A 15514-nucleotide genomic window follows, 5' to 3' on the forward strand; every position below is an offset into this window, starting at 1 on the left:
GTGGGTTTTTTTCTTCAGACAATCTTTGACTTTTTAACTAGCCATTTTTGACGGAACTTTTTATCCCATTCAAAAGCTATTGTTGTCTTGAGCTTAAATCTGATGATTTTTTCCAATGTTTTGAGAGATTTGCATTCCAAGAACACCAAGGTGAATATATTTAGCTGCGGTGTAGTAACTTTTTTTTGGAAACAATCTTTGGAAACTACTGCACAGAATGTTGAAGAAAATATTTATGAATCAAGTTAACTTTCTCACTCTTTTCCGGCGAAAATATCAGTTTGGCTGCAGTTCATTGCTCTAAACTCAAATTCATTTTTCAAGCTAATTTTTAGTCAATTGATTCTTAACAATTTAAGCCAAAATGTCCTTTTTAATCCGACTTTCGATACGAAAGTAACGGAATATTTGTGCTCGGGGTGGGTTTTTTTTTTCTTCAGACAAATTTCGACTTTTCAACTAGCCATTTTTATATCATTCGATAGCTATTGTTGTCCTGAGCTTAAACTTGAAATTTATGGGGCTTTATGGATTGCCATTTTGGACAAGTTTGATCAATTAACGAGCGATATATTTTGCGCTATTAACGCGTAAGCGGAGATTTAATCTGCTTTAGAAATCGTTCTAAATTGATTTAAGTAAGCCGAAATGCCATAAGTGATTTGTTAATACAAAACATTATCAAACAGTGAGTAGAAACAAGCTGAGTCAAACTCAAGGAAAGCGCTGCACCTATTTTTAAGGAAAAAACAAGCCTCATTTTTTCGTAACAAAATAACGAAATCATAGAAAATTTTGATGCATTAAAATTTTTATTTTTTTTGTCATTCAAACTAAAAAAAATACAATAACTCCTATTTTATCTTTTCGAACAAAATTAAAAAATCACCTGCTTGATAATAAAAAAACTAACACTTTATAGTTGCACACTTTATCAGACAAACCTATTTCTCTTCGGCCGAGATGGTTAAAATTTATCGTTGTTTGTTCAAAAAACAGAAACATCGAATTTTGATTAGGTGGAGTTGATCGAAACAACTTTTTGTTGCGGCTCGGCTCATGCAGAATATAGTTTCCTTGAAACAACACCGATCTAGTTTAGTCACCTACAACTTCATTTGAGAATTGCCTAACACTATATTTCGACCAATGATTTCTATTTTGCCTGAATTAGTTCATGATCGAGGATTGAAACGAAATCTGGAAAAAAATCACACAAACATAATATTTTCGAAAACTACCGTTTTTTATAATGGCATATACCGCTGATATGAAGAAGTTTTTTTTTCGTTTCCAAATCGCTCACATAATAACTCCGAAATAAATAGAAGCTGCTTTAATTCAGTAAATTATATGCCATTGTCAAAAATGGCTGTTGTTAACTTTCAATGTTCTAAAAGCTAATACATTTTAAATCCTGGAATGCCGACTTTTGAAGCGGAATTTGGTAAAATAGCAGTGTTCAAATGGCAAAATTTCGTTCCCAAATTCTGATCATAAAAAATAAGCTGCCATAATTGTTTTTTTTCTCCTTCAGAATTCTTGATGAGGTATGAATATACAATGATATATGAGAGCGTTTGCAACTGGAACCTACGAGACGAAAAACAGTTATGGATCGACAGAAGAAAATAGGATTACGAGTAGTAAAACGATATCACACTTTTAAAGTCGGGCCGAAATCAGTGCAAGCGCACGATATTAACAATAAAACTATTCTTCGGAAAAAGGATGCGAATAAATAGATGAAAGCACAAGCATTTTGGCATAATTTCTACTATTTCAAATCGCAGTCTTGTTCAATAAAATTAAGAAAAAAACATAGTCTAATATATGAAAACTAGGGTTATTTGCATATATCAGATAAATCTTTGAAAAAACGAGTCGAAATAAAAATTAACCTCATCTCAAGTTTGATATCAAAACATAATCAAACACAGAGTAGGAAAAGACTAAACTAAGTCGAATTCAAGCAAAGGGCTTCACCTGATTTCAGGCAAAAAAAAACTAGAAGCCTCATTTTTTCTTAACAAAATAACGAAATCATAGAAAACTTTAATGCATTAAAACATTTTGATATTTTTTGAGACAATCGAACTAAAAAAAAACATTAACACCTGTGTTATTTCTTCAAAAAAATTAAAAACCCACCTGCGTGATGATAAAAAAACTAACAAAGTTAAATTTGCATAATTTGTCAAGTTCTGATTCAAATTTTTCATCAAAATGTCATTTTGTTGAGTTCAACGCCAATAAACCTATTTTTTTGCCGAGATAGCCGAAAAGTATTGTTTTTATGATCAGACAACAGAAACATCGGTTCTTTCATTAGGTGGAGTTGGTCGAAACTGCTTTTGTTTTGCGTCAATTTTTTCAAAGTATAGCTTCGTTGAGTCGAGCTCAACCATCGTGCTCACGCACCTACAACTTTATCTGAAATTTTTCAAAAGTTTCTTGGACTGTTCCGAGATTATCAGAACATAATCATTAACAGACAGTTTTGGCATCAAAATTAAAGTCATTAAATTTCACAGCCATTGCACAGTGCAAAAAGCAAAAAGCAAAAAATGCAATATAAATGGTAGAAGCAGAATATGAAAAAGTTGTGCGAACAATAAGGGAAGCCGGATGGTGTGCAAATAGCGTAGAACTTTCTGAATACGTTCGTAGTCGGAGTGTTGTTTGCCACTTGCCCACTATATGATTACCTTCATCAACTATTTCCATATTTTTATTCAGTTATTTACCCTAAGCTGATTTAGTCGAAATGAGAACATTTGGTGAAACTTCAATGTGCAGACATTGTCGCCAGAAATTTTTTTTGTTGATTTGCTCACTGTTTTTGCGCTGCTTTTTGTTTTAAAACAATTTTTTTTCAATCGCGATCAAATTTTAAACAAAAAAGTTTTCTCAGTCAAATTTGGAGTGCCTTCAATACATTTGAACACGTTTGAGGTTAGCTGTTCAAAAAGATTGATTTTTTATTCGGGACATCCCAAGTAGAGTTATCAAAATTTATATCCTGAATTAATATCCTGGTAATTCTAAGTAGAGTTGTCAAAACAAAAACAACAACGAGTTTCTATGAAGTCGAGCTTAGATTCCTAAACTTCGCAGCCAGTGCACAGAGAAAACAACAGAAGCAAAATATAAGAATAATTACACAAATGATAAAGGTAACCGATAAGATAAATGATGTGCAAAAAGCACAGATTTTTCTGAATACGATCATTGTATACTTTTTGTTCCGACTTTCGTAGCGAAATTAACGTGGTATTTGTGCTCCGGGTGGGTTTTTTCTTCAGACAAGTTTTGACTTTTTAACTAGCCTTTTTTGACGGAACTTTTTATCCCATTCAAAAGCTATTGTTGTCTTGAGTTTAAATCTGAAAAGCTATTTCACCTGTTATCTTTTTTTTGTAAATTTATGGGGCCTTATGGATTGCCATTTCGGCCAAGTTTTAACAATTAACGAGCGATATATTGATATACTTCGCGCTATTAACGCGTAAGCGGAGATTTAATCTGCCTTAGAAATCTTTCTAAATTGATTTAAGTAAGCCGATATGCCTAATTTGTTTGTTAATACGAGCAAAAGTAATCACTTTGTTCTTATTATGGCTTGTGGGGGGATGTTTTAGAAGAAAAAAAAAACATTTTTTAAAATTATTATTTATTTTCCTACATTGAATTTTTTCATGTTTTTACTGCTCCATCGACCCTAAAAGGCAGTCGGAACACTCAGGGCTTCACCCTGTACGAGCAATCTTGTTTCCCTTTTGCACACAACTGGCCATTTTCATCAGTCGTGTTTTTTTCCTACCTTAAGCGCAAAAAAAATTTTTGGTCGAACTGAGTCAAACTTTTTTTTTAACTCCCGAATAAAAAGACTGATCAGATCATTTGTTCTCGGGTTGGTATATCTCCCTGTTTTTCAATTTTTAGCTTTTAACTAGTTTTCGGGAAAGGTTTTTTCTACCAGTCGAAACGTATTGCTGCCTGGAGCTTCAATTTGAAAAGATATTTACTTCTGATCAATTTTTGTGAAATTATTGGGCCTTAAAGCTTGCCAATTTGGCAGTTTTGGCATAATTAACAAGCGAGTTACTTCATGCGTAAGCTGGGATTTAATCCATTTTAGTAATTGTTCAAAATGAATTGAGGCATGCTATTTGGTCCTGTTAATACTTTGCTTTAATGTATCACTTTGTAGTTTGAGAGGCACGTTGGATAAGGATATCCATTTTTTTGTTCTGAAAATTCCACAAATTTTCTCAGGGCAAACAATACTTCATAGGCTCTAAAAAGCAGTCGGAACGTTCAAGGCTTAAGCCTGATACAAGCAGTTTTGTTTGTTAATGATCTGAAATGGTCGAAAATAATGTCCCTAGTCGATTACGGTCGAATTTTTTTTTCGCTAAAACTTAGTCGAAACTTAGATTAGTTGGGTTGAGTCCGTAGCATAAATTGCAAACCTCGACCCGGGTAGTGAATTAATCCCGTGCAACTTAACAATTCCTAGTGGGCCGCAATTTTATGGTCTTTTTGAGGGGTTTTGGTAGGTTCGGACACCCAAAAGGGAGGATCCTATTTCTTTTGTGGAAACCTGCCTTCAAAAAATTCAAGCGTAGGAGGTCAAGTTTTACAAAAGAACGCGACGATTGAGTCCTCAAGTTCAATAAAAATCTACTGGTGGCGCACGTATTTAACACTAAAAAAAGTCAGAGTTTTCAGCATTGAGGTTGAAAACAGATTCATCCATTCATTGGCAACTACTATTTTTGACAAACTATGATTTATACCGTCCAATTCTGACTTTGATAACCGCATGTTATGAAACAAAATTGATCGTGTGAATATGGTACCAATAATTATAAAACAAATCTTTGATATTCATTATCTGGTACAAATCTCGAAGCACCCACCATAGAGTAATCTTTGCGACTGCGTCAGAAATTGTCAACAAAATGATTTATTATCAGTCACGATTTGCCCCATGTTGAATGTTATCGCTCATTACTTTTATAAATAATTCAAAACTCAGCAGTACTTTATAGTTTGATATAATTCATCATAAAACACTGGAGAAATATTGCCTGTAATTTAATATTAAATCAGCTTGATAATAAACTATTAAATCAGCTTGATAACTTAAAAATGGAGACTAAAAATTTGCTTATTTCGCTATGTCTTACCCTGATAATGCTTACTTTATTCGCACAAAGGTTGAAAGCTTTCGTCAAAATACCAATTCAGCAAAGCTCGCTTTGAGATGTTCAACTAAGTTTGCGACAATGTAGACACAAAATCGATCGTCATTTCATTGAGCGGATATCATCCAGTTTTTTGTCTATTTTTTGAAGTTTTGGGAGAATACGAACTTTAGCTAATTTCAGCACAAAGTTGCAACGAGACTGCTCGTATCAGGGCGAAGCCTTGAGTTTCCGACTGCCTTTTTAAATCTATTGTTCACTACATAGATATGATGATTTTTTCAATAGAAAAAGTTCAAAAGTTTTTTGTGCTTTTTAAAACTCATCCCCTATCTGCCATATAAACTACAAGGTGACAGTTTTTGATGAACCAATTTTATTTTTATTGATAGCGCAAAAAATATAATCTTGGAGCTTGAAAAATTAAACCTTTTTAAAAATTCTGTTGTGTATTTTGAAAGGAAAACCCTTGCATATGCCTTGCAAGATTTTGTAAAAGCATTGTTGAAGATGTCTAACATATTCTATTTGAGCAAATATTTTTAACTTTCATTCTCTAAACTGCAACAATGTTCATTGGTGATAAAAAAATGGACAGTCCAAAGGTTTTGGCTTCCAAAATATCTAACAACTGGAACTGGTTTGCAATTTTTGCAAGAACCTTTCAAGTTTATGAAGCCTGAACATTCAATCAGAAAAAAAACATGAAACTAGCACGATTCATGCAAATTTTGTAAGATTGCTGTAAGACTGCCTTCCTTAACCCTACAAAAGATACTTTCTTACACAAAAGGGCATTTTTCAAGTTGACTTGCGGCGAATCTTAATCCCAGAAAAACACTACAAAATTAGAAACCAAAGCTTTCAACCTTTTTTTTTCCACAGTGAACTGATTAGCAAAGTTAGTCAATTTCATTTCATTACTTGATGAAAGTTTTCAAATAAATGTTAATACATTAATATAAGCAAATTATCAAATTGCTTTTATCGATTGATCCCGACAAACAAATTCTCATGAACTATTTTGATGACGAAGGTCCAGACGTAGCTGGAAACTCAATTTTTGAATTAAAATTTGTAAAAAAAATGTAAAAAAGTATGTCGATATATGACATTCATGCTCTGCTGAGCTTAACAGATTTTAGTAAATATTTCAAAAGATTTACAAATACCAACGTTGGAAAGTTTAGTTCATAAGCAAGCTGAATAGACAAAAAAACTTTAAAATATTAGAAACTGAAGCGTCTCGTTTTAGAGTGGTATCACATTGAAACCGTTTCAGCCGTGATTCGAATACCGATAAAAAGAAAAAGTTGTTTAAAGGTCGAGAAAAAGTGGCCGGCTAAGTAATTAATCTTTTAAAAACAAGAGAGAGTATAGAAGAAAAATGAGTGAAATAGTTGGGTTGTTAACGTGGTTTTAGCAATTATCGACACCTTTTAGCAGATTTTTATCCGATTGAACCCCTTATGAACAATTACAAAAAAGTTTAAAAAAAGGAAAAACAATTTCAAATTAGTTATGGATAAAATATTTTAAAAAAAGTTAAAAAAAAAACATTTCAATTTACTTACGGATAAAATATCTGTGCCATTCTGCCAGTTTGGCACAGCGCAACCTTCCGGCGACACGAAAGAAAACGAATAAAGGCCTTAGTAAAGAAAAATTACTGCGAAGGAGGGTCTAGATATTCCGAAAATTTGAATTTTTAACATTTCGATTGACGGGCTAATATTTCTGAGAAATACAAAAAGACGGCCATTATGACTGAAAAGGACGAAAAAACAGAACAACAACAAATATAGTGAGAAACGGTCGTGCGGGAACACGAAGAAAACGGAGTCTCTTATCGTGGCAATCGAGGGTTAGGTGGGAAGTCATGAGCCCGCTTGTCCCAAGGTCCCGGGACCAAAAACAGTTAAAGAGAAAGCGTAAAACCAAAAAAAAATAGTGCATAACCAAGAAAAAGCCAAAAATAAATTTATTTGAAAACAAAAAAAAGTACAAAAAACAGCAAAAAATCCAAAAAAGACCAAAAACAGTACAAAACATAAAGTGACAGTTTATATGTTATTTCCGGACGAGATGTGATCTGACCTTCCTATTTTTTGTTGTTTCAGATTGATTTATATCATTTCTGACAGAAAGATTGTGTGTTTTGGTGAAGGGTTGGATACCCTCCCTTGAGTTGTTTAATTTGAGTATTTAAGCACGTTAATGGTGATTTTGCCGGTGGCCGGAGGGTAGAGTGGCAAGCTGACCGACGTGTTCCACACTCAACAAGGACATCAGGGACAACATCCACAACGACTGTTGGGTATCGTTGAAACAATTTTGGTATCGTTCGGGTACTATTTCATCAAAACTTAAGTGGTGGGGGGCACGATTGGCGCGGTCCGATTGTACTCTTCATCGATTACAAATTTCCGAGTTAAGGGTCTTAATTCGGGTATTTTGGTGCAAAGGAGGGTATAGTACTATTCATTAACGACTACTAATAGGTTATTATCCTTATTATATATTACTTATCTCCTAATTAGACCCAAGAAACAACCAAATTTAATCGAAAATTATCGATTTTCGACCAAACTGTAGACCCCCAAATTTTTGGATATCCGAGGTTTTCCGAACAGCAAAAACTTTTATATAGGGAGTAGCTACATAGTTCGATCCCCCTAACTAAAGAAATCGCGTGAGAAAAGACTCAGTAGAAGTTGGAAAAAACCAAAATCTTTCGATCAAAATTTCAATAATTTTCTGAATTTTGTCAATCTGTTTTTGGGATCGAGTTTTTGAGTTTTTAGAGTTAGAGCAATAAATTTTTTTGTATTAGGAGCGTGCTAGCATAACGTGCTCGGCTGCCAGAAAAATTCTTGAGTAACCCTCCGATTAGCTCCGTGGATAGATCTAACGACTTAAGGATTGGAAAAGGAAAGAATCGGAGGGTCCAAATTTGATAGTTATTGGCCAAATTTTTGTCTCCAAACCAATTTTGGTCCGGTTTGTTGCATTATTCCAGTGCCGTACAGGGCTACTACGCTCGTTTCAATTATTTTTAGGCACTTTCAATAGGAATTGCGGAAAAAGTTTCTCAGAACCTATATAGGTGGTGAAAAAAGCCCATTTGGACAAACACGTTTTTGGCAATTTCTCAAAGACTAGCCAATCAATCGGGATAATTTTGGTACCATAAGTCGACGTTTTGGACCACTTTTTCGGACCGCAACCGTTTTTGGGTTGATAATCTCGGAAAAGAAAAATTACAGGTAACCCTCCGAGCGGCAGAAAATTTTATCAAAACACCTTTTTATCCTACTGGGAAAGTTGAACGTGTCAGCCAACCTAGTTTTAAGTCAGGTGGACTGCTTTTGGAGACTTTATCGCGGTAACATAACCCTTTTTCTTGATTTTTGGGGAACCCTCCGAAGTAACCCTCCGGAGTCAGCTAAACCCCTTAGCAACCCTCCTTAGTGGAAAACTTCCACGAGATCATCCAAAGAAGTTAAAACAGCCCCCCATAGAGAATTTAGCTTGTTTTGACGCTTGCTGAAGTTAATTGAAGGCCCTTCTAAGTGAGGTTCAGAAATTAGAAAATTTTGGAAGAACCCTCCGAGGTAACTCTCCGGAGCATATTAAGCCTCTTGTTGACCCTACTTAGTGATTTAAGGGGGACCCTCCGAAGTCTCTTGGGTGACTAAGGTACCCTCCGAAGTAACCCTCCGGAGTAGGCTAAGTGTCCTAACAACCCTCCGAAGTAACCCTGCGGAGTGACTTAAATCTTCTAACAACCTTCCTTGTTAGAAACTTGAGGAAACCTGTGGCAATTTGGGAAACGGAAAATATCCATTTAATTAAGATCATATTAGGATATTAGGCGTGCTTATTAGGATCATAGGAGCCCATTTTGACCCGGAAATTTGTGATCAACTTTGGATTCTAGGTTGGGTGTATCAGAAGTACCCGAACAAAAATTTTTTTTTGGTTGTGATTTTGGTTGTGTGGTTGCCTTGAGCTACTTAATAGGAAAATTCGGGCAATCCGGGAACAAATAAAAGAAGACCTCGGTGAGTGTATTAGGCAAATACACACTCACTTGAGAAGAAAAGTTGTTCCCTGCTCTCGTGCACTTGGAGCGTTCCGGGTGTGGGGGAGCTTTTTCATAGACTTTAGAAGTTTTCGATCAGAGGTTGCCTTGAGCTACTTAATAGGACAGCTCGGGCAATCGCAGGACACCTAAAAGAAGACCTCGGTGGGTGTATTAGGCAAATACACACTCACTTGAGAAGACTGTGTAATGGGCTTCGTTCTTTCGGATCGTTCCGATTGAGGGAAGTCTTTTTCTTTAAGACTAAGTTTTATTGATCTGTTTCTGAATCATCACTGCTTTTACCAAGGATTGTTTGATTTTAACAAAGCAGTGACTTGATAAATTGTGTGGCAATAAATTGATACTGACGAAAGATCACTGTCACCTGTAGGATATTCTTATCTGATTATCGATTGTGTTTTGTGTGTTGATTATATCTTGTGAAAATTTTGTGAGACTGTTATACTATACAACAGGGTTGAGTTAGCATTATATCAGTACTGAGCAGGCCCTGTGTGTAAATTTAGCTGAATCGCTAAGATTGTCATTGAGAAATCTAATAGACATTCTTGATACCTATGAGATCGAAGAGGCAGCGTTAAGTAATTTAACTTGAACTTGTTGCGGCACGTGTGCATCGCCATTAAATAATAAGAATATTGTTATTTGTCACAAAGTATTCAACGCAGGGACTCGTTAGGATCGACTACCAAGATTCCCAGGCTGAGCAAGGGCATTCGAGGTCGAGCCGCGAGAGGAAGTGTTATTCAAGGGAATGTCCAAATCGGAGACCAAGAGTCATAGGTGGAGGAGAGAAAATTCACATTCAGCTAATACCCACTCATCCCTGGCCAAGCAGAGCAACAACGCGATGATGTCGAGTATAAGCCCGAGTGAAGAACAACAGGGTTCGAAGGCCAAGAAGAGCTGGAAGTCTTTGTATGATGAGCGCATGGCGTCACTACGAACTGAAGGTTTATCTTCCAGTTATGACTACCCGGAGATAACCCATCCGAATGTGAACTTCACACCGTGCCCAATGAACGACATGAGCAGGAAGGCGTCGACCGCCTCGCCGACCAGGCCCATGTCAGATGGTATAACAATGGGAGCGTCATCAACGTTCGACAGATTGATGACGTCGATGAGCAAGCAAAAAGGCGGTGCGTCATCAAGCACCAGGCTGCAGCCGCAGTTGACCTCATCTTCTTTGGGACTAACCCCGTCGTTTGGGGCCACTGGCGATATAAGCGACATGTTCGCTGGCGTAATGAATGGTCTGGATGAACTGAGACGGGACATGACTAAGAGAATAGATCAAGTTGATGAGAGAGCTCACCAAGGTCGAGAGAATCTGAGAGATAAACTAACGCACGTGAAGTCGCAGGCGAGGGTTGATCAGGCTCAATTGATTCGCAAAACCGATCAATGCCTGGCGGAGAGCCTGGCACAGGCAAACAAGGAGTCACACGAAAGAGAGGCTAGGATGACGAGGGAGATCGAGCGATTGTTGAACGATCATGACAGTACCTACGCCCACACGATGACTAGCCTGGAAAAAAAGGTTAGATGCCAAATCTGACTTAATGATGCGGAAGCTTGACGCGATCTTGAACAGGGGCAATTGGGAGGAGCGTTCCAACCCAAGGGAGCGCTCACGCCATGCGAATGATGGAGATGGTACGGGCAGCTATGCCAGAGCCCAGCAAAGCTCGAGAACGAACTACGAACCTAGGAATAGGGAGCGGCCAAGGGCAGCCCCGTCGAGGCCTGGCTGGACAAATCCAGTCCCGCCGGAGGCAGATGTTACTCCGGAGACAAGGTTGCCAACTGTGCCACAAGTCAGTTTAGTGCGAGATCTGACTACAGTCTCACAGGACACGACGATGTATGCTTCGATGTTTGAGCCTCTGAACAGATCTCTAGAAACATTCATCACCAAACTCTCGAAGTCAACCGAGAGAGGAGAGAAGTCAGGAAGGACACTGAAAAAGCTGAAGTCATACAAAGACGAGTCAGACGGCTGCATTGATACTTGGATAGAGGTGATGAAGTTACACTTTGAGGAAGAGAGTCTCTCCAAGAAACAAGAGTGCAGCGCGCTAACGAGCAACCTGGAGGGTACTGCACTAAACTGTGTAATGGCGAAAAGAACCAATGAGAGAGACAGCGCTCGCAAGATATTCGACATCCTGCTGAATCGTTTCGGCTCTGGTGTACAAGGGCACCAGGCTATGGTGAAGTTCGAAAAGAGGCGTCAAAGAGATGACGAATCCATAGACAAATTTTTGGACGACCTTGAATTGCTTAAGAGGAGAAGCAATCCCGATGAGAGAAAATCCGAGCGCAACTTGGCGATTGCTTCGAAGTTCATGGACGGAGTAAAGAGTGAGGAGTTGAAGACGATGTTGGCCACACACTTCACCCTGCTGTCACTTGACCAGGTACCCACGCTCGATGATTTGCGTATGAAGTCACGCGAGTATTTACTCATAAAACCGAGGGCGCAAAACCGTTACAGCAATTATGGTAACTATAGTGGGACAAACACTGGTGCGAACTCCAGTTGGTACAAACCTCGCGATGACATGGATAAGAGGAGGTCGTGTGCGAATTGTGGTTCGATGGACCATCACGTTTCTGCGTGTTCTGCATACAAACAGAACATGAAGGCAATAGGCTATTTTCTCGACGACGTAGACGCGACCGACGAGGATCATGAAGAAAACGTCAGAGGGCTCATCAGAGGGCTCATCGTCAGTGGTTAGTGTCATGCCAGTCAAAACTTGGACCGACATGGGTTTCGAGAGGTCGGATCTCATACCGACAAACATCAGGTTGGCAGATGCCAATCAGGGATCGATCTATGTGACTGGACGAACCCCGATCATTTCACTGCAGCTCGGAGGAAGACATCTTTGGATGAGCTTCCTAGTAGTGGAGAATTTGGACGAATCCGATCAGTTCATCTTAGGAAGGGACTTCGTACGCAACTTTGATGTCACGATCAATCTCAATGACGGGTTGATTAGGATCAAGGATCCTGAGAGAAAGTATGAAAAGAAACCCCTTAATAAGATCCTAATTAACCAGGCCAAGGTGCCGATTTTTCTGGATCGAAAAGTTAGATTAAAACCAAACCAAGCCGTAGTAGCGACGTTTAGGATGAGGAACTTGAATGAGCTCAGCAATGACAGACAGGTGTGTCTGGTACCAAATCCAAACTGTAAAAGCTCAGCTATTTTCGGAAGAAGCTTCTCACTGTGTGAGAGCGGACTGTGTGTGAGTGTGTTGTTGAACACAGAAGCAACAACAGTGACAATACAGAGGGGAAAGAAACTTGGCTAGGCTTTGCCTCTGAACACAGACTTTCAGAGTGTGGAGAACTTGAAAAGGTTTGATGTAACTAAATGTCTATTGCATGCGAACCAAGAATGTACAATGAAGAGAGTAAATGAATTGAAATCTTCTAGGAAATTGTTTTCAATGAAGTCGGAAACAGATGATGGGCTGTCTAGTAGTTCCAACTTTCCGGAGAGGCCGACAGAGACAGAGTTAGCAGCGAATAAACCGGTCCTACCTGAGATAGAACATTTGAAGGGTAAATATCAGACATGGAACTAGATTCGCTCAGAACGGTGCTAAGTCGGAACGCAGACGTTTTTTCGAAACATAAGGCCGACATAGGTTGCTGTAATTTTGTAGAACACGAGATTGAGATAGAAGAGGGCTCGGTACCTCATAGGGAAGGGGCGAGAAGGATGACCCCTCACAAGTCAAAAGCGTGTAGGAAGGAAATCGAGATGTTAATGGAGTATGACGTGATCGAGCCGTCGAAGTCCCCGTGGGCTTGTGGCGTGGTCATGGCGAAAAAGAAAGGGGGACAACTCAGATTTTGTTGTGATTTCCGTTATCTGAACGCAGTGACTATAAAGGAAGCATACCCGATTCCCCGCATCGATGAGAGCCTATCCAAGCTGGGAGACGCGAAGTTCTTCTCGACGTTGGATTTGGGCTCTGCGTTCTGGCAGGTGCCACTCCGAAAGCAAGATCGAGAAAAAACAGGCTTCGCGTGCGAGCTGGGATTGTTCCAGTGGAAGAGGATGCCGTTAGGATTGTGCAACGCGACGGCCTTATTCCAGCGACTGATGGCCCAGGCACTCACGAGCGTCACTAAGAAATACGGGAATCTCATCATGTGTTATGTCGATGATGTCGTGATTGCAACACCAACTTTAAAAGACCATATAGAGAGGTTGGAGGGGGTGTTTTCTTGCATGAAGCAGGCGGGTCTGAAATGTAAACCCTCTAAGTGTGAAATCCTCAGAGATTCCATAAAGTATCTGGGCCGCCTGATAGATAAACATGGAGTGAGACCAGATCCTGAAGCGGTTGAAGCGGTGCTGACCTGGAAGGCACCTAAAACAGATACACAGCTGATGAGTTTTTTGGGATTCGCTAATTATTATCGACAGTTCATCAAGGGGTATGCTGACAAAATATACCCCATGCAGCGGTTGATGAGAACGTGAACTTTGCGAGGCACAGGTCCTCGGCATGCCAACAGAGAAGGGGATGTTCGTGCTGGAGACGGATGCATCAGTGGTTGCGATATCGGGCATACTTCACCAGGAGCAGGAGTGGAACGGGAGAACGGTTCTTCGTCCGATAGCCTACGGGAGTAAAGTCCTGAGTGATACTGAGATGAAGTACGGCGCACCAAAAGCGGAGATGTTCGCGGTGATCACTTTCGTGGAAAAATACAGGGCCTACTTGGGGAGTGCTCCCTTCAAGTTGCGTGTGGACAATCGTGCCCTTGCCTGGCTGAAAACCTATTCGATGGATCAAAGGTATATTGGTCGTTGGATCGTGCGCCTGGATGGATAACACATGATCATAGAGCATCGTACCCGTGACAAGCACCAGAACGCAGACAGCCTCAGTAAAAAGACAGAATTCTATGAGCGCCTCGAGGAGAAGCAGGCTAATCAATCGGAGATCAAAGACGGGTTTTCATTTCTGGACAAGGAAACCTACGACAAACTGCCAATTACTAGGTGGTTAGATAAGTCAGGGCATCCTATACCCGGACACCCTGACCTTCCAGTGGAGACGGCCGCGGAGATAAAGGTTTTAGCCAGAGACGAGCCCGTTCCATTGGATCTGCTAGTACGATCCAATTTGGTACAGCAAGAACTTACCAGGCTGGGTATAAACAGCATGGCTCTATTGAACAGGACGGTGAACGTGGCGCCGGACGTCATGGGAAAGCTCCGTGACTTGTTGGACATGGAAGTGGATAGGCATGATCGTGAGTGGATGGAGACCATGCAGCGGTTGACTGTCAATGAGAGAACAGAGAAGAGGCCAGTGTCCATTCGCAGCCGAGGTGTTGAACGGGATTGCAGGTCGATAGTCAACCAGCTGGTGAGCTCGATGCCGAAGGAGGTCTTGTTGAGAACTTCGTTCACTGAATATGGGACACTGAATCAGACCCAAGCCACAGAGGAAGTCAGGATCAAGTCGAAATCCAGCTTCGCGAGAAGAGTGCATTTCACGGATGCAAGAGAAGAATACGAGACGAGCCCAGATTGTTCGTCCGGGGACGAGACAATGTCCGGGGAGTCTGATACCTTCGAGCCCGTCAAGGACGACTTGTCTGAGGAGTCAGACACTTTTGAGCTCGTGCAGGATGACTCGTCCGGGGAGATGTTGACGAGATCACCTAGGGGCAGAATTTTGTCCGGGGAGTCAGATTCAAAGCAACCAATGGACAGAGTTTTGTCCGGGGAGTCGAGAAACATCACAGACAACATGGAATATGATGTTGGGAAATCAGTCGGCTCAAGTGTTGACTCGAGGCCCCAGTCCTGGGACAACACATCTGAAACAACTTCCAATTCCGATATAACAGAGATCGCAATCCACTCCTTGTTAGTAGACTGGAAGCAGCGCGGGCTGGAACGAGAAACGCATCAGGATCCAGACAGGGACAGATACACCTCAGATGAAGAGGGCACTGTGGTAGATAATGCCGCAGACGAGCTCGAGCTAATAGCAGTTTCGAAACGCCCAACCAGATTGCTGCCACTTGGTACGGTCGTCTGTACCAATCTGGAACCATCTGTGCAGGAAGCAACGCCTTTGAAAAAGATATGGTGTGTCAAGTTGATGGACGATGCTCATGCTCCGGAAATAATGAGTGGGCAAATGA

At 40.0% G+C, this 15514-nt stretch overlaps 1 protein-coding gene across 1 annotated transcript in view; it reads left to right on the forward strand.

Annotated features, from left to right (window-relative positions):
• The first annotated feature begins 4997 nt into the window (after positions 1 to 4997).
• Positions 4998 to 15514, forward strand: part of LOC134854180 (ganglioside GM2 activator-like) — a 41208-nt gene continuing 30691 nt past the window's right edge. The window contains exons 1-2 of the mRNA XM_063870329.1: positions 4998 to 5225; positions 6099 to 6114. Coding sequence (XP_063726399.1) covers positions 5158 to 5225; positions 6099 to 6114 — 84 coding nt within the window. The 5' untranslated portion in view covers positions 4998 to 5157. The remainder of the gene's footprint in view (positions 5226 to 6098; positions 6115 to 15514) is intronic.

The sequence above is a fragment of the Symsagittifera roscoffensis genome, chromosome 9 (genome assembly GCF_963678635.1).
Source record: "Symsagittifera roscoffensis chromosome 9, txSymRosc1.1, whole genome shotgun sequence".
Lineage (NCBI taxonomy): Eukaryota > Metazoa > Xenacoelomorpha > Acoela > Convolutidae > Symsagittifera > Symsagittifera roscoffensis.